At 35.7% G+C, this 24211-nt stretch overlaps 1 protein-coding gene across 4 annotated transcripts in view; it reads right to left on the bottom strand.

The window, feature by feature from the left end:
* PGGT1B (protein geranylgeranyltransferase type I subunit beta) overlaps positions 1 to 24211 on the bottom strand; it is an 86474-nt gene that overhangs the window by 28745 nt on the left and 33518 nt on the right. For 3 of the 4 annotated variants that reach the window (XM_073010750.1, XM_073010749.1, XM_008014176.3), the window contains exons 6-8: positions 18666 to 18711; positions 9540 to 9724; positions 4575 to 4683 (exon numbers count right to left, since the gene is read on the bottom strand). In XM_073010750.1, the coding sequence (XP_072866851.1) occupies positions 4575 to 4683; positions 9540 to 9724; positions 18666 to 18711 (340 nt within the window). Of the gene's footprint in view, positions 1 to 13; positions 1408 to 4574; positions 4684 to 9539; positions 9725 to 18665; positions 18712 to 24211 lie in introns of those variants that run through there. The other variant, XM_073010751.1, reaches the window with a different exon arrangement.

Here is a 24211-nt window from a genome sequence, read left to right as displayed (position 1 = left end):
CATTTAAAACATCATAACAGGTATTCCTACTTGTACATTCTACAAAATATTTCAGCTACATATTTACCAGCCCATCACTCCATTAAAAGTTTAGAGAAATGCTATAGTTTTTAAAATATTTGCTTTCTCAAAGTCTCAAACATCAATTTAAAAAAAACCCAGATGATCAAAATAAAATATTTTATTCATGAAAATATCATTAACAAAGGAAAAGAGTTTCCAACTGAAGAGCTGATACTATCTAGAACCTCTGTGATGAAAAGACAGGAGGAGCAGCAGTCATATGTAAGACTTCTCACTTGAGGGAGTTTCCCTTTTTGCTTACTACAGAACATGGAAATGAGTAGCTTCAATGCTGTATCATTAAATTTTTTTTCTTTAAAATGAAAACAAAACTCTGAATCTAAGTTGCAATACCCCTTGCTCCATGTTTTGCCTCTGAAAGTTCCTAAACCATAGGCAGGACTATCCTAACACTGTGTTAAATAAAAGGAGCTTACGCAAAAATAATCCATTCTGGAATGCTGTGCCATATTTAATCCTCCTATTTAGGGTAATGTCAGTCATCGTAAAAATATCTGATCTGACAATAAAAACAAACTCACATTCTATTTGGTTGAAATAACATGAGTGCTCATATCATGATAATTCTGCACTGGCTCACTAGTTTCCCATCTTTCAGGGGGCAGTAATCCTCTTCTATTAAAGTGGCCAATGAAATCACATGGTCATTCTTGCCTAGGAGTCTTATGTAGACTTCTGAAGAGCTCAGAGCTTTGCAGTTATAGGAACACTACAAAGACAGTTTTGTACCAGTCAAAAATTTTTTTCTATTTTTGAATTGGCCAACATTTATGGCCTCAAGAGCTATTAAAGTTCAAAACAGGCTGGGTGTGGTGGCTCACACCTGTAATCCCAGTACTTTGGAGGCTGAGGAGGGTATATTGCTTGAGCCACACGAGTTTGATACCAGCCTGGGCAATATGGTGAAGCACCATCTCTACAAAAAATACAAAAATTATCCAGGTATGGTGGTGTGTGCCTGTAGTTCCCGCTACTCCGGAGGCTGAGGTGGGAGGCTCACCTAAGCCTAGGGAGGTTGAGGCTGCAGTGAGGTATGATTATATCACTGCACTCCAGCCTGGGCAAAAGAATGAGACCCTGTCTCAAAACAACAAAAAGTTCAAAACATCTTACCACATCAAATTTTGTCAAAAGGGTTAAAGGAAAAGCTTTACTTACAAGAGTATCACTTATTTTTTCAAAACAGAAACGACAAATAGTTGTGCTTACTCAATGCCATTGTGAAAACGTTATTTCACTAATAGAGGCCCATGTTGATCACCTTTTAGGCCTTTTCAGAAAATACTTAGGTTTCTTCTGGCTCACTTTCCTTTGACTTTCAGACTATAAAAAATAAATTTGATTTCGCCTGTAATATTACATCATTCCATATAATTATTCTAAAACTACAAAGGGTACAAAGCAACATTAAGCTGTTTTCTAGAAACCAGGAACCTTTTCTAGGAAAAATTACAACAGAAAATATACATCCATAATAACATAAAATAGAACTGTGTAATACTAAAATCTCTCTGGGTAAAGTAACAAATAAAACTTATTTTTCTCTCAAAAAGATTTTTGTAACAGCCAATGAGATCAGAACTCAATTGTTTCAAGCCTCAAATTGCTTTTTTAAAAAACTCTTTATCTGTAGGTGGCAATGTATAAGCACTTTACATGTGGAAATACGTTTACTCCATAATAAAGCACTTTAGATGCTGAAATATATATATATTCCATAACAAAAGCTCATTCTTTAGAAATTTCTTTCATAAATGTATATAAAATCCCTTTGTGTCAAATTTGCTACTAAATTTACTAGAACCAAGAATAAGCTTAAAGAATCTTGTTAAAATGATTGTAAAGGTTCTGGGACCAGATCTTTACATATAAATTCAATTTAGCAAAGACTTTCGATGCTTTCTAGTGCATACTCTGAAAACATTGTAATGTATCTGTAAAAAGTAAGTAGTACATCCAAATATTTACACAAATGTTAAAGTTAGCAACTGATCTCTCCGGAAAAAGCCTCAAGAACTTTCTTTTTAAAAAGCTATTGCAAACACTGAATATATTTCAAGCATGTTTACATAAGAAATGTTTTCTAAGAGATTGTCATTTCCCTATTTCCATTATTTGTTAAAACAGTACCCGCACTGATTGAAAAAATGGAATAAAGTCCAAAATAATTCTCAGTTTTCTTCAGGCACTAGAGATACAAAAAATTTCAAAATATTATTTTTCTTGAGAAATTAACTTCTGAAAACACACTTTGGCTTACAACTTTGAAAGCAATGTACACTTTCTCTAAGAAGGCATGTTTTGGCCGGGCACGGTGGCTCAAGCCTGTAATCCCAGCACTTTGGGAGGCCGAGACGGACGGATCACGAGGTCAGGAGATCGAGACCATCCTGGCTAACACGGTGAAACCCCGTCTCTACTAAAATACAAAAAAAATTAGCCGGGCGAGGTGGCGGGCGCCTGTACTCCCAGCTACTCGGGAGGCTGAGGCAGGAGAATGGCGTGAACTCGGGAGGCGGGGCTTGCAGGGAGCTGAGATCCGGCCACTGCACTCCAGCCTGGGCAACAGAGCCAGACTCCGTCTCAAAAAAAAAAAAAAAAAGAAGGCATGTTTTACTATGGATTGATTGATTGAGATAGTCTCGCTCTGTCGCCCAAGCTGGAGTGCTATGGCACGACCTTGGCTCACTGCAACCTCTGCCTCCTGGGTTCAAGCAATTCTCCTGCCTCAGTCTCCTGAGTAGGTGAGACTACAGGTGCGCACCACAATGCCCGGCTAATTTTTTGTATTTTTAGTAGAGACGGGGTCTCACCATGTTGGCCAGGCTGGTCTCAAATTCCTGACCTCAAGTGATTCACCTGCATCAGCCTCCCAAAGTGCTAGGATTACAGGCCTGAGCCACCACACCTGGTCTTTTATTTTATTTTACTTCATTTTATTTCTTGAGATGTACTCTTGCTCTGTTGCCCAGGCTAGAGTGCAGGGCATGATCTTGGCTCACTGCAACCTCTGCCTCCCAGGTTCAGGCAATTCTTTTGCCCCAGCCTCCCAAGTAGCTGGGATTACAGGCACTCACCACCAGGCCTGGCTAATTATTGTATTTTTAGTAGAGGCAGTGTTTCATCACCAAATGTCCAGGCTAGTCTCAAACTCCTGACCTCAAGTGATCCGCCCACCTTAGCCTCCCAAAGTGTTGGGATTACAGCAGGAAGCCAATGCACCTGGCCTAGGAAGCATGTTTTATATGAAAATACAGGCAAGTAGGGGTGTAAGGAAATATTCCTGCTCATTTCAAATACAAAAATATGATTTCATGAGCTCCTTATTTATATTCTGATTCAAGTACACATTCCAACTATAGCAGTTCTGTGATGGAAGATGAACGTTGATATGGCACTTTCTAGGTTGATAATAAAAACCACGACTCTATTGCAATACTGGCAAAAATAATCATTCCTTGTGTCTAGTTTCATATTTGTAACTAATTCTTTACTTGCTTATCAAGTGTCAGTGTTTGAAATTATTTTAACACACTCTTAAATGGATTTTTATAGGGAAGCTGTATATTCGGTCATTTTGCTGGAGGTGAAAACGTAAGTCGGGTGAGGTGTAGGCTACAAAATGATGGTAGAGGTGGGAGAGGAGCCAAATTTTGGGAGGGCCTTGAGTGCCATACCATTTATATTGTCTGAATCTGTTGAAATTTGGAGAACAAGAGTATGGGAAGTGAGAAACACATATTCAGGATTTGAAATATTTTATTTAATGATTTTTTTTTTTTGAGACAGACTCTTACTCTGTCACATAGGCTGGCGGGCAGTAGTGCAATCTCGGTTCACTGGAACCTCTGCTTCCTGGGTTTAAGTGACTCTCCTGCCTCAGACTCCCACATAGCTGGGACTACAGGCATGCATCATCACACCTGGTAATTTTTGTATTTGTAGTAGAGTCAGGTTTCAACGTGTTGAACAGGCTGGTCTTGAACTCCTGACCTCAAGTGATCTACCTGCCTCAACCTCCCAAAGTGTTGGAGTTACAGGCATGAGCCACTGCACCCGGTCTATTTAATGACTTCTGAAAAGAGTAAGAATTGATTTCCTTCAGGATCGGGAGTAATTTACTATACTTAGCTCAAGTCATGACTAATAATCCTAATGGTTTTGGATAGGCTAAATAATTCTCTTCTTTGGAAAGGACCCATTCAGACCATCTATGTTATTGCTGAAAATGAAATAAAACATTACTAAGTAAAATATTTGGGAAAAAATGCACACTATACCCATGCATCTTGATAATAAACTCTTTCCTTTATACTCCCCAATACCCTAAATCTATGCTAAGCTTACACAATATACCTTTTTAAAAATAATATTTAATGTAACTTTGCAACTGTGGATATATTTTCTATCATACGCCTTTTCTGATAAAGATGCTTGAAGATCTATTCAGGAAATAAAGGTTGTTCTGGATTCACAAAGAAAATAATTACCTGGATGACTGTCTGGCCACTTGGCAAATCCCCCTACAAGGCGATCTTGAGTTGATAAGATGTAATTTCTATTTTTCTCAAAGTTAGTGTATTGGAAAATTTTTAGAAGCTGAAATGACATGACAAAACTCATATCAACCTTTGGCTCAAATTTCAGATGTTTGTCATTTAGATATGCTTTTCTTTAGCTAAGGTGCTCAGACCAACTCTACGGGGCCTTGAGCACTTGAAATGAGTCAATCACATTATCTTTTTTATTTTCTTATCAAATCTACTCTCCTTTTCTTGACCCTCTATTTCCTTCTTCTGAATCAGGCCAACTGTACCCTTTGAAGCACATTAAGCTAAATTCAAAAGACAACTCCAATCCACTCAACATAATCAGTCATTTTAAAAAGTAAATTTTATCTACCCATATTTTAACTCTTATGATAAGCTCTTTAGCTATTAGTTATAAATTAGTAGTAATTGGAACTAAAAATATTTTTTAAAAAAAGAGCAAACAAAAATTTCTAACCAGATGCTAGAGACAGTTTTGAAAATAGTAAGGAAGTATAGCTCTTTAATTAGGAAAGAAAAAGGTAAGACAAAAATGATTGCAACATAAAAAACTATATAGTTTTTAATGATTTAGGACATGTACTTGGTTTTTCTCTCAAGATTCCATAAAAGTAAGATACAAATAAGTAAATAACACTGTGAAGTTCAAGATGAGGTGTGCAGTAGGTAAGAGGGATCAAGAAATTTCTGAAGATACAAAACAATTTAATATATGTCAATGAACCAGAGAGCCACAGCTTTTAGTGACTGATGAAGAAGCATTATTTCTCAAAAAGAAAAGCTAAACTCATAAGAAAGTTATAGTACAAACAAGAAACAAATTTATTCATTTACATTGATTTAATTAATAGACTATAAGGAAAAAGGCTTTTTTGAATCTTGATGTTAGGAACATTTTCCATCAGTGGCACATTGGTCATTAAATAAAAATGAAAAAAGGATAATATTAACACTACACTTGGCTTAGCAATAAACAATATTTGCACTATCATAATAAGTGTTGGTTACTGGTTTTCAAACTTTAGAATCAACCTATAGGCAAAGCCTGAAAGATGTGATTATTAATGCTGAACAAAAATATGAATGCTTCCTAACTTGACATTATAAAAATAAAGGTAACTTATATAGCATTGGAAGGTAGAAGATGAGGAAAAGATTCAGAACTAAACATAATGAGTAACAATTTGTTGGAAAAGTGAGAGGCTAAATCTTAATTTCTCTTAGTTGGGAATCATCAATAATATCTAAAGGTGATAAGAAGTTAGTCTGTGATTTAAAGTTACGGAAATGTCCACAAGAATTAAAACATTTTTAAAAAGTTTAAAAGTGGTTGCTTTCAGAAAGCTGTCAAAGACTACTGACGTCAAATAAAAAAGACTTGGGACAACTTGAAAGGGTTCCTATCGACTAAAGATGGGACAATTTAAGCATTATATATATATATATTTTAGTCATATATGACTAATATATATTATATGTATTACATATGACTAAAAAATGTTAAAATCTATGTATTCACAATGATTCTCCAAAAAAAACAAACAAACAAACAAAAAAAAAACACAGAAACAAACCAAAAAAACCCCAAACTCTAAAATCTAATATTTCATTGGAAAGGCTGAGGGGATGGTAGGGAACCAACTCATTTTGTTGAACACTATTAAGGGAAAGAATTCGGTATTTATCTGTCCTTCTCTGTACAAAGTATATCTCAGGGGAAGGTAAAATAATTCTTCTTTAAAAAACAATGCTAGTTAATAAATTGAGATGGAATGAAAGAATACCACTGTTTTATAACCTCTTAATGCCACAACTGATTTAAGCAATGATCCTTAATGCTTGTTAAAACTATTCTATAAAAAGTTGATAGTTTCTATAGACTAGCAATGAACAATCCAAAAGGAAATTAAGAAAGCAATTTCATTTACAACAGCATCTAAAATGATTCAATACTGAGAATTAAATCTTAATAAAAAAGTGAAAGATTTGTATGTTGAAAACTACAAAACATTGCTGAAAGAAACTGAAGACCTCCTGTATAAATGGAAAAGCATCCTGTGCTCATGGATAGGAACACTCAACAGTGTCAAGATATCACTACTACCGAAAGTGATCTACAGATTCAATGCAATTCCCATCAAAATTTCAAAAGACTTTTTTTGCAGGAATGGTAAACTCAATTACCAGATTCATATCAAATTGAAAGGGGCTCCAAATAGTCAAAACAATCTTGAAAAAGAAAAGTTGGAAGTTTCAAACTTCTTGACTTTGAAACTTACTACAAAGCCACAGTAATAAAAACAGTATAGTACTGGCACAAAGACAGCCATACAGAACAACGGAATAAAATAGGAAGTCCAGAAACAAACCTCACATATATAGTCAACTGACTTTTGACAAGGGTGCCAAAACCATTTAATGGAAAAGGGCAGTCTTTTCAACAAATGGTGCTAGGAAAATTAGATATCCACGTGTCAAAGAATGAAGTTGGATCTTACCTTACATCACATACAATAATTAACTCAAAATTGATGAAAGGCACAACATTAAGGCCTAAAACCGTAAAACTATTAGAAGAAAACACTGGGGAAAATCTTTATGACAGTGGATTTAGCAATAGTTTTACGGACATGACACCAACAACACAAGCAATAAAAGAAAAATTTAGATAAAATTGGACTGCATCAAAAAACTTCTGTACATTAAAGGACACCATCAACAGAGTAAAAAGGCAACTCAAGGAATGAGAAAACATTTATAAATCATATATCTGAGAAGGGATTAATATCCAGAATATAGGAAGAACACCCACAACCTTATAACAAAAAAAGAAACCAGATTTAAAAATAGGCAAAGGGCTTGAATAGAAATTTCTCCCAAGAAGATATACAAATGACCAATAAGTACATAAAAAGACACTCATTATCATTAGAAAACCGCAAATCAAAACCACAATGAAATAACACTTCATATAAAAAATGGCTATTTTATATATAAAACAAACAGAAAAAACAAATGTTGGTGAGGATGTAGAGAAATTGGGACTCTCATACATTGCTAGAGGGAACATAAAATGTTGTAGATGCTGTGGAAAAGTTTGGCATTTCCTGAAAAAGTTAAATGAAGAACTATCATATGACCCAGCAATTCCACTTCTATATACATGTAATACCCCTCAAAAATGAAAGCAGGGATTTGAAAATATATTTATACACCCATGTTTTTAGCAGTATTATCTGCAATGGCCAAAAGGTGAAAACAACTCAAGTGATCATCAACAGATAAATGAAGAAGGAAAACGTGATATTTATATACAATGGAATATTATTATTCAGCCATTAAAAAAATGAAATTTTGACATATGCCATGTCATAAATAAATCCTGAAACCATTATGTTAAGTGAAATAAGCCAGAAACAGAAGGACAAATATTGTATGATTTCACCTATATGAGGTACCTAGAATACACAAATTCATAGTGACAGAGAGTAGAGTAGAGGTTACCAGGCTGAGGGGAAAGAAGAATAGGGAATTATTGTTTAATGTGTACAGGATTTATGCTGGGTAAAATGAGAAAGTTTTGCATGGTAGTGACGATTACACAACATTGTAAATTGAATTAATACTAGTGAATTGCAAACTTACAAATGTTTAAAGTGATAAGTATAATGTGCTATGTATATTTTCAACTCTGGAGCTCTTTAATTAAAAGGAGAGATAATTGGATATTACATGCCTCTTGGTGTGATACAATAGGAAATATATGTGATACAATAGGAAATCACTGGATATTTAATGATAATAAACAATTATGGCTAATTGTTCAGATGTGATGACACTAGGGTTCTGTTTTTTTTTAAAAGTTATTTTCATTTAGATATTACATTAAAAAATTTCCAAAGAATATAAAAAATGCTATCTGGGATCTGCTTTAAAATAATTCAGTGAATGGAAGGGAATTAGTTAGAGTGTAGATAAAGAAAGGGTAGCTTTGGGTTGATAATTGTTGAGATGGTTGATGGACACATGGGTGTTCATTACGCCATTCTCCCTGCTTTTGAATATGCTTGAAATTTCCCACAGTCAAAAAAAAATTGAAATGATGAACCTGAGAAATAGTACTACAAGTGAGGAGAGACAGGGAGACTACTGTCATCATTTTAAATCATTCTTTTCCCAATGTTTTTCAACCTTATACATAAATTTTAAGAGAAAAATTTAGGATATTACAGAGAAGACAAACATGGACTCCTCTAACAGACTCCTGTTAGATTGCAGAATATCAGAACAAGGTGACAATTCTTAAAGATAAAAAGGCAACTTTAAAATAGAGAAAACTTGTGTGTATTTAGTGACTAAGTAACCTTACAGAATTAGGTATATTAAAAGGTAATAGAGATGGGAAAAAATGTGCTGGCGTGTCAATTGATGAGTTTCAGAAGGTTTAAACAAATAAATAAAAAAAAAAAGTCCTTACATGGTTTTTGAAGAAATGACCCACGGTTTGTCTTTTAAGATTAACACCTTCCCATAAAACCTTTACTGGTATCATTTTCAGACAGATTTCTGATTTACATGAACTAGTCAGTTCCAGTTACAAGTTTTTTATTACCTTACATCTACAAGAAAGTAAGTATTTAATATGTTCTATGTAAGGTATAAGTAGGCATAAAACTCAAGTTCTGAGTTACTTGAGTTTTCTAAGAATGAAAATTTTCAAGCAGCACAAGAGATCACTGAATTCTATGGAAAAACCATAGAAAAACTAGCTCTGGCAGAGCAAAAGAGAAAATCCAGTACCCCAAACCTAACAATATTTAATACACATTACAAAGACCAAAACTTTTTAGCACAATTTATATGAACACAGAATATAGGTTTCTCATTTTTTATTATTTCTCTTACCTTTAGAGTTGCTCCCACCCAAAAAGAATAACAGGTGTCTACAGGCTTATTGGGTCTTCCATGATAACCATTTTGTTGCCTCATTATACACCACCTCTTTATTCTGTTCAACTCTTTTTCTGAAAAAACTTCTTCTAGTTTACCCATCAGACACAGTGAGGCAATGCCACAAAAAGTAGATCCTCCTGTTAATCAAAACCACAGAATGTTTTAAATTTCAAATTAGATGCTTATGAAAATAGTACAGAATGTTCGAGGGGAAAAAGTGGTTATGTAATTCTAGAAAATAGTGAAATAAAATTTAAATTTAAAAGACGAGATTTTAAAATAACCACTATACACCAGTCTTCAATATTTGATAAAACAGAGAATAACATAAAGCTATAAGAAACATTTTACTTATGAAAAAAAGTAGTAAGACTTGGAACAAGACTAAGGGACTTGTTTAAAATTACACAGTTAATGGTAGATTTGGAACTAAAATCTGGGACTACTAACTCCCTGTCCAGAACCCAATCACCTGAAACTGATTTTTAAGTCCCTTAAAGACAGTATATTGCTGATGAATTGAGGTTCCATCACCCCTAAGCTATAGACAAGTTTTCACACATAACATAAACAAGTTAGAAGCTGATATACAGATATTACAACTAGTCAGCTTAAGAATTTTAAGGAAGTAGTTTACAGTCCCACCAACAGTGTAAAAGTGTTCCTATTTACTAGTTCAACCATTGTGGAAGACAGTGTGGTGATTTCTCAAGGATCTAGAATTAGAAATACCATTTGACCCAGCCATCCCATTACTGGGCATATACCCAAAGGATTATAAATCATGCTGCTATAAAGACACATGCACATGTATGTTTATTGCAGCACTATTCACAATGGCAAAGACTTGGAACCAACCCAAATGTCCATCAATGATAGACTGGATTAAGAAAATGTGACACATATACACCATGGAATACTATGCAGCCGTAAGAAAGGATGAGTTCACGTCCTTTGCAGGGACATGGATGAAGCTGGAAACCATCATTCTCAGCAAACTATTGCAAGGACAGAAAACCAAACACCGCATGTTCTCACTCATAGGTGGAAACTGAACAATGAGAACACTTGGACACAGGGAGGGGAACATTACACACCGGGTCCTGTCGTGGGGTGGGGGGCTGGGGGAGGGATAGCATTAGGAGAAATACCTAATGTAAATGACGAGGTAATGGGTGCAGCACACCAACATGGCACATGTATACATATGTAACAAACCTGCACGTTGTGCATTGAACCCCAGAACTTATATAAAAAAGAAAAAAAAAAAAAGAATTTTAAGGAAGAAAAGAATGGTGGGGGATGGGGGTGGTAGGAAAGAGAGAAACCAAATATGAAAGCAGATGCATAGCATTACTTCAAAACGTATCCATACCCACTGCGTAGGCTGAATAATGCCTCCCCAATATTTAAGTCCTAATCCCTGGAACCTGTGAATGTTACTTTATATGGAGAAAGAGGCTTTGCAAATGTGATTAAGTTAAATGATCTTGAAATGGGGAGATTATTCAGTATTATCTGGGTGGGCCCTAATTGTACTCACAAGAGTCATTACAAGAGGAGAGAAGGAGATCAGACTAACAGAGAGGTGGCAGTGGGTACCACTGCCAGGTGGCAATGCAACTATGGTGCCAGCGATTTGAGTGTTGTAGCCAAAGGCAAGGAATGCCAGCAGCCACTAGAAGCTGGGAAGAATCAAAGGACAGATTCTTCCCTGGAGCCACTGCTGGCGAAAGAAGCCAGCCCTGCTGACATCTTGATTTGAGCCCTGTAATTCTCGGCTCAGGCTGTCACAGATGTATAGCTCTGGCCAGAAGTGGAGAGAATAAATTTGGGTTGCTTTATGCCCCTATATTTGTGCCAAAATGTTACAGCAGCGATAGAAAACTAATTAATACACTCACAAAGGTACTTTCCTCAGGAAATGAAAAGTCAGTATTTTTCCATGTAAGAAAAGAAACAACACTTTTTACTGGCACTATTTGTTGTCAACTCCAAACAATTTGAATACACTTATACTTGACTTCACTTAGTGATTTTTAATAATTTTAGCAATTTAAATGTCTTGTTCCTAATATATCTCATGCCTTAACTATCCTTTTGGTGTTACAAATCTTGAATGTATTCTCTGGCAAAGGAAAGGTGAGCATTCCCTCTAGAAAACTCAAGGTAGCTATCATATTAGAAGTGTTACTGTCAGCTAGGAACTATTTAATCTTCAGAATTAGCTGGGACATCTATGTTAGTCTTGAGTGAATCAAAAGAAAAGCTAAAAAAAATTTATGGCAACCTTTTAAAATAATTTCTATTAAGCAACTATTAATCTTATTTCCTTTCCAAATGACTCATTAGTTTCAATTTTTCTTTCATAACCAAGTCATGACTTCAAGTGTTATTACATCATTAAATATAAAGTCTCTAATAGACAGTAAGTAACCTTTAAAACTCCCGAAAAGTAAAAAGAGGCAATTAAGAATTACTCTCCAAACTACCCATTAAGACTACTTAATGCAAGCTGGCACAACTCAAAGAAAAAACACTCTTTACTTTGTCCAAACTAATGGATTTTGAAAATAGTAACTACAGAAGTTTGGACTCTGGGTTGCCAGAAACATTTACAAAGTCTAAGATTAAACTAACATTCATTTACCAACAGGTAAGCCTGTTGCTCCTAAAGTCTCTTGTTTTATACAAATCTCTAAAAAACTAGTTATAAAACCCCATATAAAAAGTAGTATGTTAGGCTGGGCATGGTGGCTCATGCCTGTAATCCCACCACTTTGGGAGGCCAAAGTGAGAGAACTGCTTGAGCTCAGGAGTTCGAGACCAGCCTGGGCAATATAAGGAGACCCCGTCGCTACAAAAAAATATTTAAAAAACTGGCCAGGCGTGGTGGTGTTCACCTGTGGTCCTAGCAACTTGGAAGGTGGCAGTAGGAGGATCGCTTGACTGCACCCCAGCCTGGGCGACAGAGTGAGGCCATGTCTCAAAAAAAAAAAAAAATAGTAGTATGTTAGAAGAGTGTTAAAGGCAGACATAAAATCAAGAAGAAAAGAGAAGTGACATCTTGATAAGAAGTAGACTACAAAATACTATTTAAAAACAGGCACAAGAACTAAAATGGAGTATCTTTTTGGGGCTAGATGTCATTAGATCAATGATCTGTACACACTTCAAAATACTTCAAGCATATTATATCATTATATTAAAAGTACAATACTAGAATTGTTCTTTTTTATAATGATTTGAGTTCATCAAGAAAAGGTGAAACTGTGTTCATTAGGCCTTAGTTGAAGACACAGTATGAACAAAACTTTAAGGATAATAGTAAGAATATTGAAGCAAATACAAATAAAAGAATAAGAAAGATTTTCATCTGAAATGGTTAAAAGTTTGCCACCTACGTGATGTGCTTCAGTTACAAGGAGAATTAGCATATGCAGAATACCTCAGTCATAAAACATCACAGATGGAAGGGACCATAGAGACTCTCTCTTAACCTACTCCAATTCTACCAAGTGCAGGGTAAAGGAGGTGTTCCTGACTTCAGCTCTGTTATGTCATGATCTACTTATATTTTAACAGTGTAACAGTTGTAACTTATTTTGCTCCCACAGGTTTTCCAGTTCAGTTTTAGACATTCTCTTAGTACTTGTATATACTAAGTTATCAGAAAAGAATCCATGTCCTCTGAAACTTAAGGTAGTCAACAATCATATAGCTAAAGTAGAAAACTAAATAAATAGGCACATAAATAAGCACATCATTTTACAATTAAACACCATATTAAAAAGATGAAGTAATTTTTTTTTTTTTTTTTTGAGACAGGCTGGAGTGCAGTGGCGTGATCTCAGCTCACTGCAACCTCCGCCTCCTGGGTTCAAGCGATTCTTGTGCCTCTGCCTCCCGAGTAGCTAGGATTACACATGTGTGCCACCACGTTTGGCTAATTTTTTTTGTATTTTTAGCAGAGATGGGGTTTCACCATGCTGGCCAGGCTGGTCCTGAACTCCTGATCTCAAGTGATCCACAGACATCGGCCTCCCAAGTGCTGGGATTACAGGCAGAGCCACCGTACCTGGCCAAGTGATATAAATTCAAGGGCGTTGAATATTTAGATTTAACATTTATCTTTATATAATTAAGAAGTAGAGATATTTTAAAAGAATCATGGAACCAAATTAATTTATCTGAACTTCTGCATTATGAATCCTCAGTTGGCGGGGGTAGGGGGGGCAGCGAGAATAGTTTTATCTCTAATAAAGCAGGAAAATTCAATTCTTCCAAAACAAAAGGAACATTTTACCCTAAAACTGTACAAGACGAGCATCCCTAATCCAACATTCTGAAATCTGAAATGCTCCCAAATCTGAAACTTTTTAAGCGCCTGCATGACACTCAAAGGAAATGTTCACTGGAACATTTCAAATTTCTGATTTCTAGATTAGGGAAGCTTAATTGGTAAGCATAATGCAAATATTCCACAATCCAAAACACTACTGGACTCAAGTATTTTGGATAAGGGATACTCAACATGTACTATCTTAAGGGAATCATGGGGATAAAGAGAATCACTACATTTGATGATCATGGCCTAAAAGGATAAAATATATCGTTTAGTTTTCATGAAAAATGGGCTCCAAGCTAAGCAACAGTTGGAGAACAGTAGTTGAATTAAAATATATATATACACATAAAATAATATTTAAATTGGGGAATGAGAAAGGCACATGAAGAAACTAAATTAATAACAAACTGTAACAGAAATACACCTTCCAAATTCAACTTTCCAAGCAAGAGATGCAAAGTGGAATACAGGATAACTAATTCATCAAATAGTACAGTGTACAAGGGCATATGGAATAAGACATGAATGACCAGCTTACAATCCAGCAAAGATAAACAGAGGTAAGTACCATAAAAATGGCATGAATTAAGTATTATGGGAATACAGAAAAGGGAAATATTGCTCAGAACTAAGGGGGACAAAAGATGATGAAATGTTTTACAGAGAAGGTGACACTGGAAGCCCTGGAACCAGGTATAGAAAGATAGATTAAACTCTTGACAGTTATGAAAAGAGAAACAAGCAGAAACAGGTGGAAAGGAAGCATTTCAAGCAAAGGAAAAGGAATATTAGCAACGTCCAGAGGTGAAAAACTACGTATAAATGTTTGGAGAGTATGTTTTCTTACAACCTAGAGTGCATGGAAGGGGTCACTCAGATGTGGGTCTACAAAGTTAGACTGAAATCAGATTACAGACAAATAAACTAAGGGACTTAAATGCAGGCAGGACGAGATTACTGAGCAAGCACAGGGTTTTAAAGTGGGTTATGACACTTACCTGATATGTGAGCCTACTAAGCAAGTGACTTCTCTGAGTGAAATAACAGTAATTATTGTGGTTTTGTACTGTGTCAACTTGGCTAAGCTAGAATTCTGTTTCCCAGGATCCACTTCCCTGTGTGGTCAAAAGTTAGAGAAATCTGTGTGAGACTTGTAAGGTGGAAGTTAAGTAGCACTCATTACCCTGGTTATGGTTAGAGGAGATAAGCAACAAAGGCAGTGGTGCTAAGTCCAGCTTGCCCTTATTCTCCCATAAACTTGGCATCCAAATTCTTCTTACTCTTGCCCTGGTTACGTCAGGCCCACATACTGTGAAGGAGCACCAGCCCTTCACAGACTTATCCACAATCTGGCAGGTGACTGTGTCTGGCTTTCTAGATTTCCCTATATGGCCTGACCTGTCCACCCGTGCCACTGCTTCAGGAGGCTTGTCAATGATTTTCCCTGAGCCTCCAATTACCCCTTTTAGCTTCTTCCACAATTGTGTATAAAATATTTCTATTACAGTCTTTATTCTTTAATACTCATAGTGGTTTTACTTCTCTGAGTTCTAAAACAAAAATGTCTATTCTCAGAGGGTTGATATGAGGATTCAATGAGACTGTATGTAAAGTATCAGATGGCAGTGGGCACACAGCAGCTGGTTAATAAATACATTATTTTCCTCTTAGTCTGTAGATCAGGGATTATAAATTGATAATTTATGGACGACAACTGGTGTAACTGGCAAATTAAAAATAAAAATAGAAAAGAAGATTAAAATTAAACTCAAAATTCTGGATTGCTGGATTCCCTCGGCCAAAAAATATTTTAAAAAATCAATAAATCTATGTTAGTTCTGAATAGCAACAACAGGCTGAAGAGGAGAATGATGGTTTTAAAAATACGCAGTTTGAGATACTGAAGTCATATCGAGAAAGATGCCTGGCAAGCAAATGGAAAGGGGGCTATGCAGCACAGAAGCAACAGTACAGATTGGGAAACACAGTTTTGGGTGCCATCAACACAAAGATAATTAATAAAGAACCATCTGTTAGTTTGTTCAACTATGTGCCAAGCATGTTACAGGTGCAGAGGATACATCAGTGTGTAACACAGGCAAAAATCTCTGTTCTCATGAGGTTTAAGTGAGAAGCAGCAGACAAAAAACAAATAGATAAAACATAGGTCATTTATAAAATAATAAGTGATATGGAGAAAAATAAATCTAGTAAGGGGGTTAGAGAATGGGATGTGTATGTGTAGTTTGTTCGGAATTCTATTATAAATACTGCAGGTGTATCTGGGTGGTTTGCAATTTTAAATCAGGAGCTTGAACCAAGATCTGAAGGATGTGAAAGAAAACCAGGTGTATGCTGGGGGTGGAGGATGATGGAGGAAGATTCTACATACAAGGAACAGCACATACAAAAGCCTTGAGATTTAGGAAGAACTATCAAAAGAAAAGAAAGCTGAACTGAGGTAAAGAAATGAGAGGAAGAAACAAAGATGGTGAAGGAACCAGAAGTAATTCATGAGGAAGTAGGATAAGTGGAATGTGATGTTTTAAGAAAGAAGGGGGGAGGTTAATAGCTCAAATGCTTCAATAAATATAAGATGAGGAATGAGAAAGATACTGGATTTGAAATACAGATCACTCATGACTTTCAAAGACAAACTTCCTAAGTTCCTGAAGGCTTACACAGAGAATGACAGAACAAGTCATTTGTGAAGAAAAGTGAATAGTACATTTGGACCACTTTTCCAAAGACAGTAACAATAAAAAAGAAAAAGAGAGAACACAGTGACTTGATGGGGTGGCCAAATTGCAGGACTTTTTAGAAAGAGGTTTCACTTGCTAGTATAGATAGTGATGAGAGGGGGAAAGAAAACTAAACCAAAATCCTTTAGGGTAGCACTTCCCAGCCTATCTAACTTCATAGCACACAAAGAAAATTAAAATATTTGGTATTTGTAGGCCATACTGTAATACTGAGGAAGACGCTCCTGGACAGAGACAACCTTACCAGGGACTCCAGATACCCAGGTGCTGCTTGGTTGTTCCAAAGGCTGAAGGGGCTCTATTTTGGTATAATAACCTATTTAAGATATACAAATACACTGTGACACTCTGATTAAAAGGCCTTCCTCTAAGGTTTTTAGGCCTCAAATCTACCAAGCCAAAGTTATAGATAGAGGGAAGATACAAGCTTTAGGGCATGAACTATAGTCCATCACTAATGATCCTAATGGGTACAGCCTACTCAAGTCATACCAATTCAAAATCATGACTTGTATAACTCAGGAAGATTTTTTCCTGACAGGACCCATTAGACAGTGTCATGTTTGGGAAGCCCCTCTGTTTCATATTCCAGAGAATATAATCCCAATGTCTTGGAAAGAATATCAACTGTATTACAGGTGAGGTGACTCCTCAGCCAGAGTGTACATTAATACCACCTACAACACTAAACACCAGTTCCTGTCTTCTCAGAAATTCTTAGAGCCACCAGATTTCCTTTTTGTACAACTATAACTACATCCCTCTTGATCATGTGGCGATGACTATAACATAATTGTTACAGCCAGCTCCTCCCACCCTCCATCTCATAGACTCAGGCACATACAAAAACTACGGTGTCATAATTATAGTATGGCTTCAGAGGAAACTCCAGGACAGTGTTCTATATACCCCTTAGAGACACATAGTCTACAACTACCTAAATTTAAGGAGGGAGTGAAGAGGTGAGAAGAGGAGGAAATACTTGATAGGACAAAATCCCAGAGTGTATACAAGGCTATGGGGTTAAGGAATATTTATTAGAAATATCTTTTTATACAGGTTTTATGATTTACAAATCACTTTTCCCCGCATCTCTTATAATCCTAACAACAATCCTAAAGAAAGATACAATCCTTTCTACTCTGTTGATGAGGAAACCCTTAGAGAAATTAAGTGAGGAGCCAAGGTCACTCAGTTGGTGTCAGGGCCGAGACCAGAACACTGCTCTGTTCTTTCTGCTCCATTATGCTAGCAAAGGGATAGAGATAACAAATAATCATACAGAAAACTGTTGTGATGAGGAGGAAACTGAAATTCACTCAGAGAGGCTCCATGACCTGGCCACTTCCTTTTTAGAAAAGAAGAATGGAAGCTTATTTATTTCCAAATGGAAATTTCAACTTGAGAGAACTCAGGCTATTGATGTGCTGACAAACTTAGTGACTATCACATTATTCTAGTTCTTCCAAAAGTGGAAAAAAACACGAAAGAAAAGACTGTATTAATGTTTGCACTAAATATAAGCTAAGCAGCAAAATGTTTTATGATTATGACTAATAATTTTATTAAGGAAGGTAAATAAAAATTTTCATTTCTTCATGAACTTGTTCATTCATATTTAATATTCTATATTTGGTCTAGCCTTTTAGAGTTATGCCAAAGAAAACCTGTTGTTTTCTAACAATAGAGTAAGAAACAATCCCAAGATATTTTCATGTAGCTAACACCTGAATAGACTACTAGAAAATATCATATGAACATCCCAGCCTGAATAATACCTGAATGATAACTGACCAAAGAGCCTTCAAATATACAAAATGGCGTCAAAAGAGAATCAGGAAAGTGACAAAGAAGAAAATTATGCTGCACCAAGGGTTGAGAAAAACTTTTGAGGTTCTCCATACTGAAGACACCAAGATGTTGTCTAAGGGAACAAAACTACATGTTCACTTATTTAAGATGTCTTACCATGAGATTCAAGTCCAGCTCCCTGTGCCAGTCCATTGTCATAGGACTGAAAAAGAAAAACAATGTTCAGTTTAATAGGGAAATAATAATGATAATAATAAATGAATAAATAAGTTGCCATTGCACTAAGTTTGTGGTCTCTTCTAATTTTATTTCTCCTTTACATCTTCCAAAATATGTGTTTTTCCCCATGGAGAATAGAATTAGGCATTTTCAAACACCTGATTTTGTCTTCTTATTCACCAAGCCAAACCACTAAATGCATACACTAGGCACATTCTGAGAATAGATTGTTCAAAGTTATCTACATATTCAATCTCAATTCAATAAAAGCTCCAAACCTTACTCCTTTACCATTGCAAGTATGCATGAGTTGGAGGAAAATGTAAGGATTTCACACTGATAGAACATTATAAACATGAAACAAGTCTATTTGAGGCAGTCTGGGGTCACTGAGAATAATGATAGCCATTACTGGGTACCATTATTTGAATCTCCCCACATACACTCCAAAATCAAAACAGAAGAACAGTAAAACTTTGAAAATCAAACCTTAGCAAAGCAAGAAGACACACTCAAGCTTCAGATTACCTGTCTACAGAAAAAGAAACATCAAATCCCAGCAAGCCATCTATTGCAACTCTGACACACCTTTGCAGAGAGCAAGGGTGATTTATGAAAAATCATGAGGAGGGGAGCTAACAGTAGTTCCGAGACTGATCTAAAATCACTGCCTAAAAGAGAAAGTCCACCCTAAATATGAGAAATACAGGCAGTTCTCACTTTGCACAGTTCTCTTATGCACATATTCCAGTTGCCATGGTTTAGCTAAGTACACAACAAACTTCAGTAACCACAGCAGCATATTAACTGCAATTGCAGAAAGTACAAAACTCCGTTACTGGCTCTTCAGTCTGCAGATGACTACATAAATAAGAGATGTGCATCATGATCAGTTATCAATCACACCACCTTTTTCAAAGTCTGTTAGGAACTGGTCATTGCACATGTTATTCAGTTCACACACACATAGCAGATGTGGTTGTGCTCTTTGTCTCTTAGTGATAAACCCACATGATGTTTTATTAAAAGGCATAACGGAAAGAGGGGCTTGGCCAACAAAGATGAAAGTGCAGCAAAGAAATAAAAAGCATTAACACTGGGTATGAAATTAAAATTAGAGTTATAGAAGAAATAGCTATTACCGGGAAGTTGACAATATTGCTGTTTGAGACTCTAGATATACAGTCAGAAGAACTAAGTGAAGGTGAAACATCTATAAGAAAGGGAAGGGCTTGTGATAAAAAAAGATGAAGATGTTCTAGGGAATTGCTATGGGCAAAAAAAACTTCACATAAAAGGAATTCTCAGAGGTTTCACAACACTGAAAACACAAAACATACGTTGGAAGCTGACAGAAGCTTAGATTGTGGTCATTTGCCTACACACAGAAAAAAGACTCCATCTTATAACTTATATAATGAGAAGAGGGCAATATTCTCAGTATTTCCAATGTTTAAAATTATAGTATACGATATACTGATTTTACTATTTAAAACATTATAGTATACTATATGCTGATTTTACTATTTAAAACATTATACATTTATAACTGACAGGAAGAATTTTCAATGTTTTGGCAAAAATTTTAAAGGTCACAAAACAATCATAATTTTTCCCATCGATTAAAATCACTGTGTATCATTTCAGCTTGTGTGGTTATCACAGTATGGCACTATCATGCAAAATGAGGATAGCCTATTCTGAAAGAGGCCTGGCAAACACAGTACTGGCTATATGGAAGGCACTTAAAAGAATGTGCAAGTCAAGGCGGCAGGGCTCAAATTTTGCTGAAGAAAATTAAAAACGGAGGGAGAAGCCCTTTGAAAATCAGGTAATAAAGGATAACTCAAAAGAGCAAAATTCAGATACCTGAGAAACAAAAGAGAACCGTTTTCCTACCATAAAAATCATGGAACAATCCCAGCTACAAAGAAAAGCCACCCATTAAAGAAAGCATACTTCATTACAATGAAGAGAACAATCTTAAACTAGGAATTCTTCTAAGAAAAAAAAAAAAAAAAACTCCATAAAATTACTAACAATACAAAGTAACTCTGAGATGAAAACACAGCAAATGAAATGAAAACACCTAAGTATATAAAAATCTGCCTCTACTCCCAAGAAGTAGGCATGAATCAGAAGAAAACTGTAATGTAGCACTCCACACTCAAATATATATCTTCAACCAAGCATTTGGAAATAAAAAAGGAAATTAAAAGTTAAAAACAGATGAACAAACAACAGAAATAAAAAGAGAAATAGTGTTAGAAAAGAAATAGAAGAAAAAGACAAAATAAGAAATAAATTCTAAATTACAGGATGACTAAGGAAGAATAATCTCAAATGAAAATACAACAAGGGACACTGAAAAAAGCAGAAAACAGCCAAGAGAATAAAAATGAGATAAATAAGTCAAAAAGGTCAAAGAGAAAGTGGCTGAAAAGAAGGTCAGACAAAAAAAAGAACAGACACTAAAATGGAATTCCTAAAAAAAAAAAAAAAAAAGAAGAAGAAAAAAAGCAAATGTAAAATAATGGACTAGAACTAGGGGTCAGCAATGGCCCAAAGGCTAACTCTGGCCTGCAGTCTGGATTTGTATGGCCCTCGAGTTAAGAAAATGGTCAATTACACTCATAATAAAGGAAATAATAAAATGAAAAATCATGAGAGGAGGGGAGCAAAATTAAAAATATACTGAAATAACATTTTTTGACCACCAGAAAAAAAGGTAAAAACAAAGAAAGTATAACACTTTTTACTGGTGAGGCTATGTGAAAACAGGCACTCTCTTATATTGGTGGGAAAACAAACTGGTCTATTCTTTTTGGAGAGAAAATGGGAAATCTCTAATAAAATTACATATGCATTTACCTTTTGATCAAGCAATTCCACTACCAGAAATTTACTCTGAAGATGTATCTATAACAATATATAAATATATATGCAGAAAGTTATTAATTACAGCATTATTTGTAATTGCAAAATATATGCTCTAAATATAGAATCGCTGAAAAAAACCATGGTGCATTCACACAGTGGAGTAATATAATAGGAAACTATAAGAAAAAAAGAAAAATCTCTCTGAACTGATAAGGAGTAATTTTCACATTGTACTGGTGGTTTTTTGTGTTTTTTTCTCCCAAGCTATACTGTTAAGTGAAAAAAGCAAACAGCAAAAAAAGAGTATGGTATGCTACCTTATGAAGAAAGAAAAAGCATTAAAAATATACGTATCTTCTCATCAGTAAGAAATGGAAGAAAGATAAACTGAAAACTAATGAGAATGGTTACCTACAGGGTGACAGGGAACAAGATGTTAAGTATGGGAGTTAAGAAGAGGGTGGAAGACAGGGAGGGTGAGGGGCAAGGAGTCATACTTCTCTGTATGTATCTTTTTGTATAGTTCTGAAGTTAAGAACCAAATTAATTTTTCACATATTAAGTAAATAAATAAAGTCAAAGTTGTGGGCAGCAGAGAGCTAAAAGTGAAGGAAAAGCCTAAAATGGAAATCAAAGACAAACAAATAACCTACTTGTATTTCAAGCAGATAACATAACCATATTAAAGGAGGGAAATAAAATAAGTAACTGAAGTACTTCTTAAATATAGTATTCTGACTATATGCCCTCAGACTCAAAACAAAAAGAACCAATGTATTCTGGGTAATAGGAACCGGGATTGCTTGTCACTTTCGGAGAATGGAGTCACAAATGAAAGGACGAAAGTTAAAATGAGCCCTGTGGTGTTAGACTGAAATTTGAGGCATCACGATATTCATGGTTTTAATATATAGATACATAAATAGACACAGAAATACAGATTGTGTGTGTCTGTAAGGGGATGCCTATGTATGCATACATTTTCTATCTCTGCCTGAGAAAAGGCCTAGAAGTAATGACATCTCAATACCAATGAGCATACCTAGTACCCAGATTCAAGTTTCTAAACTCTATCCTCCAACAAGAATAACCAAGGCTCCTCAAAGAAATGACTGATTCCAGAGCTAAGGAGGGAAAAGTAGAAGATAAACCTGGAATATCTTGTGCCAGAAAGCAAGGAGGTCTTCTATGCCCTATGTCAAAAGGGCATAGAGCCTACTTAAAGGGGTTCCCCCAGGCCTGATCTGGGGCAATCTGAGCATCAAAATAATGACAGTAACAGATAACAACCCACTGAATAAAATTAGAAACTAGAGTCCATAGAGATATAAATAAGTAAGTACAAGTAAATAAATAAATGAAGGCAAAGGGAAAGTTTTTTTCAAACAGTAGAATTTTAACTGATATTTATAGGAAGGATGCGAGAGCTGGAAAACGTTCAATGCATACTAACAACACTATTGGATAAAAATTTGATTAGGGACTCACTGAATATTTACAGTCTCCAGATATCTCACTACAAGATATTCAGTAATTACAAAGGGAAAAGTATTAACTTCACAGAGAAAACTCTGGCATATGCCATCTTAGCCAACTGAGCAGACATAGGGCAAATCAACTTGCTGTACCTCCAAATACAATGCACTGAGAAGCCAGTATTACTTCTGTACCATTCATACCAAAAATTCTTATCACCCACCCTCCTATCAAACATAAACCTATTTTCCTCTTAAAACTCCTTTAATGGTCTCTTCTTTCTGTATCCACAGGCTTTTTAAAATTTGTGCTGCTGCCGGGCGCGGTGGTTCAAGCCTGTAATCCCAGCACTTTGGGAGGCCGAGATGGGTGGATCACGAGGTCAGGAGATCGAGACCATCCTGGCTAACACGGTGAAACCCCATCTCTACTAAAAATAGAAAAAAATTAGCCGGGCGTGGTGGCAGGCGCCTGTAGTCCCAGCCACTCGGGAGGCTGAGGCAGGAGAATGGCGTGAACCCAGGAGGCGGAGCTTGCAGTGAGCCGAGATAGTGCCACTGCACTCCAGCCTGGGCGACAGAGCAAGACTCCGCCTCAAAAAAAATAGAATAAAATAAAATAAAATAAAATAAAATTTGTGCTGCTGTAGATTCTACAAAAATCTGATCCACAGTTACACATTCACTTAAATGCAACTCCATTCTTCTTAGGAACTCATAGACATTTTCACTTTGAAATACTGCCTACGAAAAGTTGAATTAACAGCCTAAAATATTCTAACAGCCTCAAAATAATCTATAAAATCAAACACTTCATTTGGAAAATAATAAACCTGTGAAGCGGTAGTTTTATTTCTCCTTTTATACAGAGATGACACAGTACAGCAAAGGATAGTTCTGCTGAGACTAAGCTTTCCTTACTAATGCCAATAAAAAGTCTCATCAAAGATAACATAATCTTCCAGTTTGCTTGTCAGGACTCTCTACTAACTCCTGCTAGAATAAGCTGTCAATATTTGACTTTCAGATTTTACTTCTTTTTCTTTTAAGTCAATCAATCCCTTTCTTACAAAGATACTGCTTCTTTAAATAAAATCATATTAAATTTTAATGGTCAAGGAGTCAATC

Source organism: Chlorocebus sabaeus, chromosome 23, assembly GCF_047675955.1.
Source record: "Chlorocebus sabaeus isolate Y175 chromosome 23, mChlSab1.0.hap1, whole genome shotgun sequence".
Classification (NCBI taxonomy): domain Eukaryota; kingdom Metazoa; phylum Chordata; class Mammalia; order Primates; family Cercopithecidae; genus Chlorocebus; species Chlorocebus sabaeus.
This window is presented reverse-complemented; position numbering and strand designations above follow the sequence as displayed.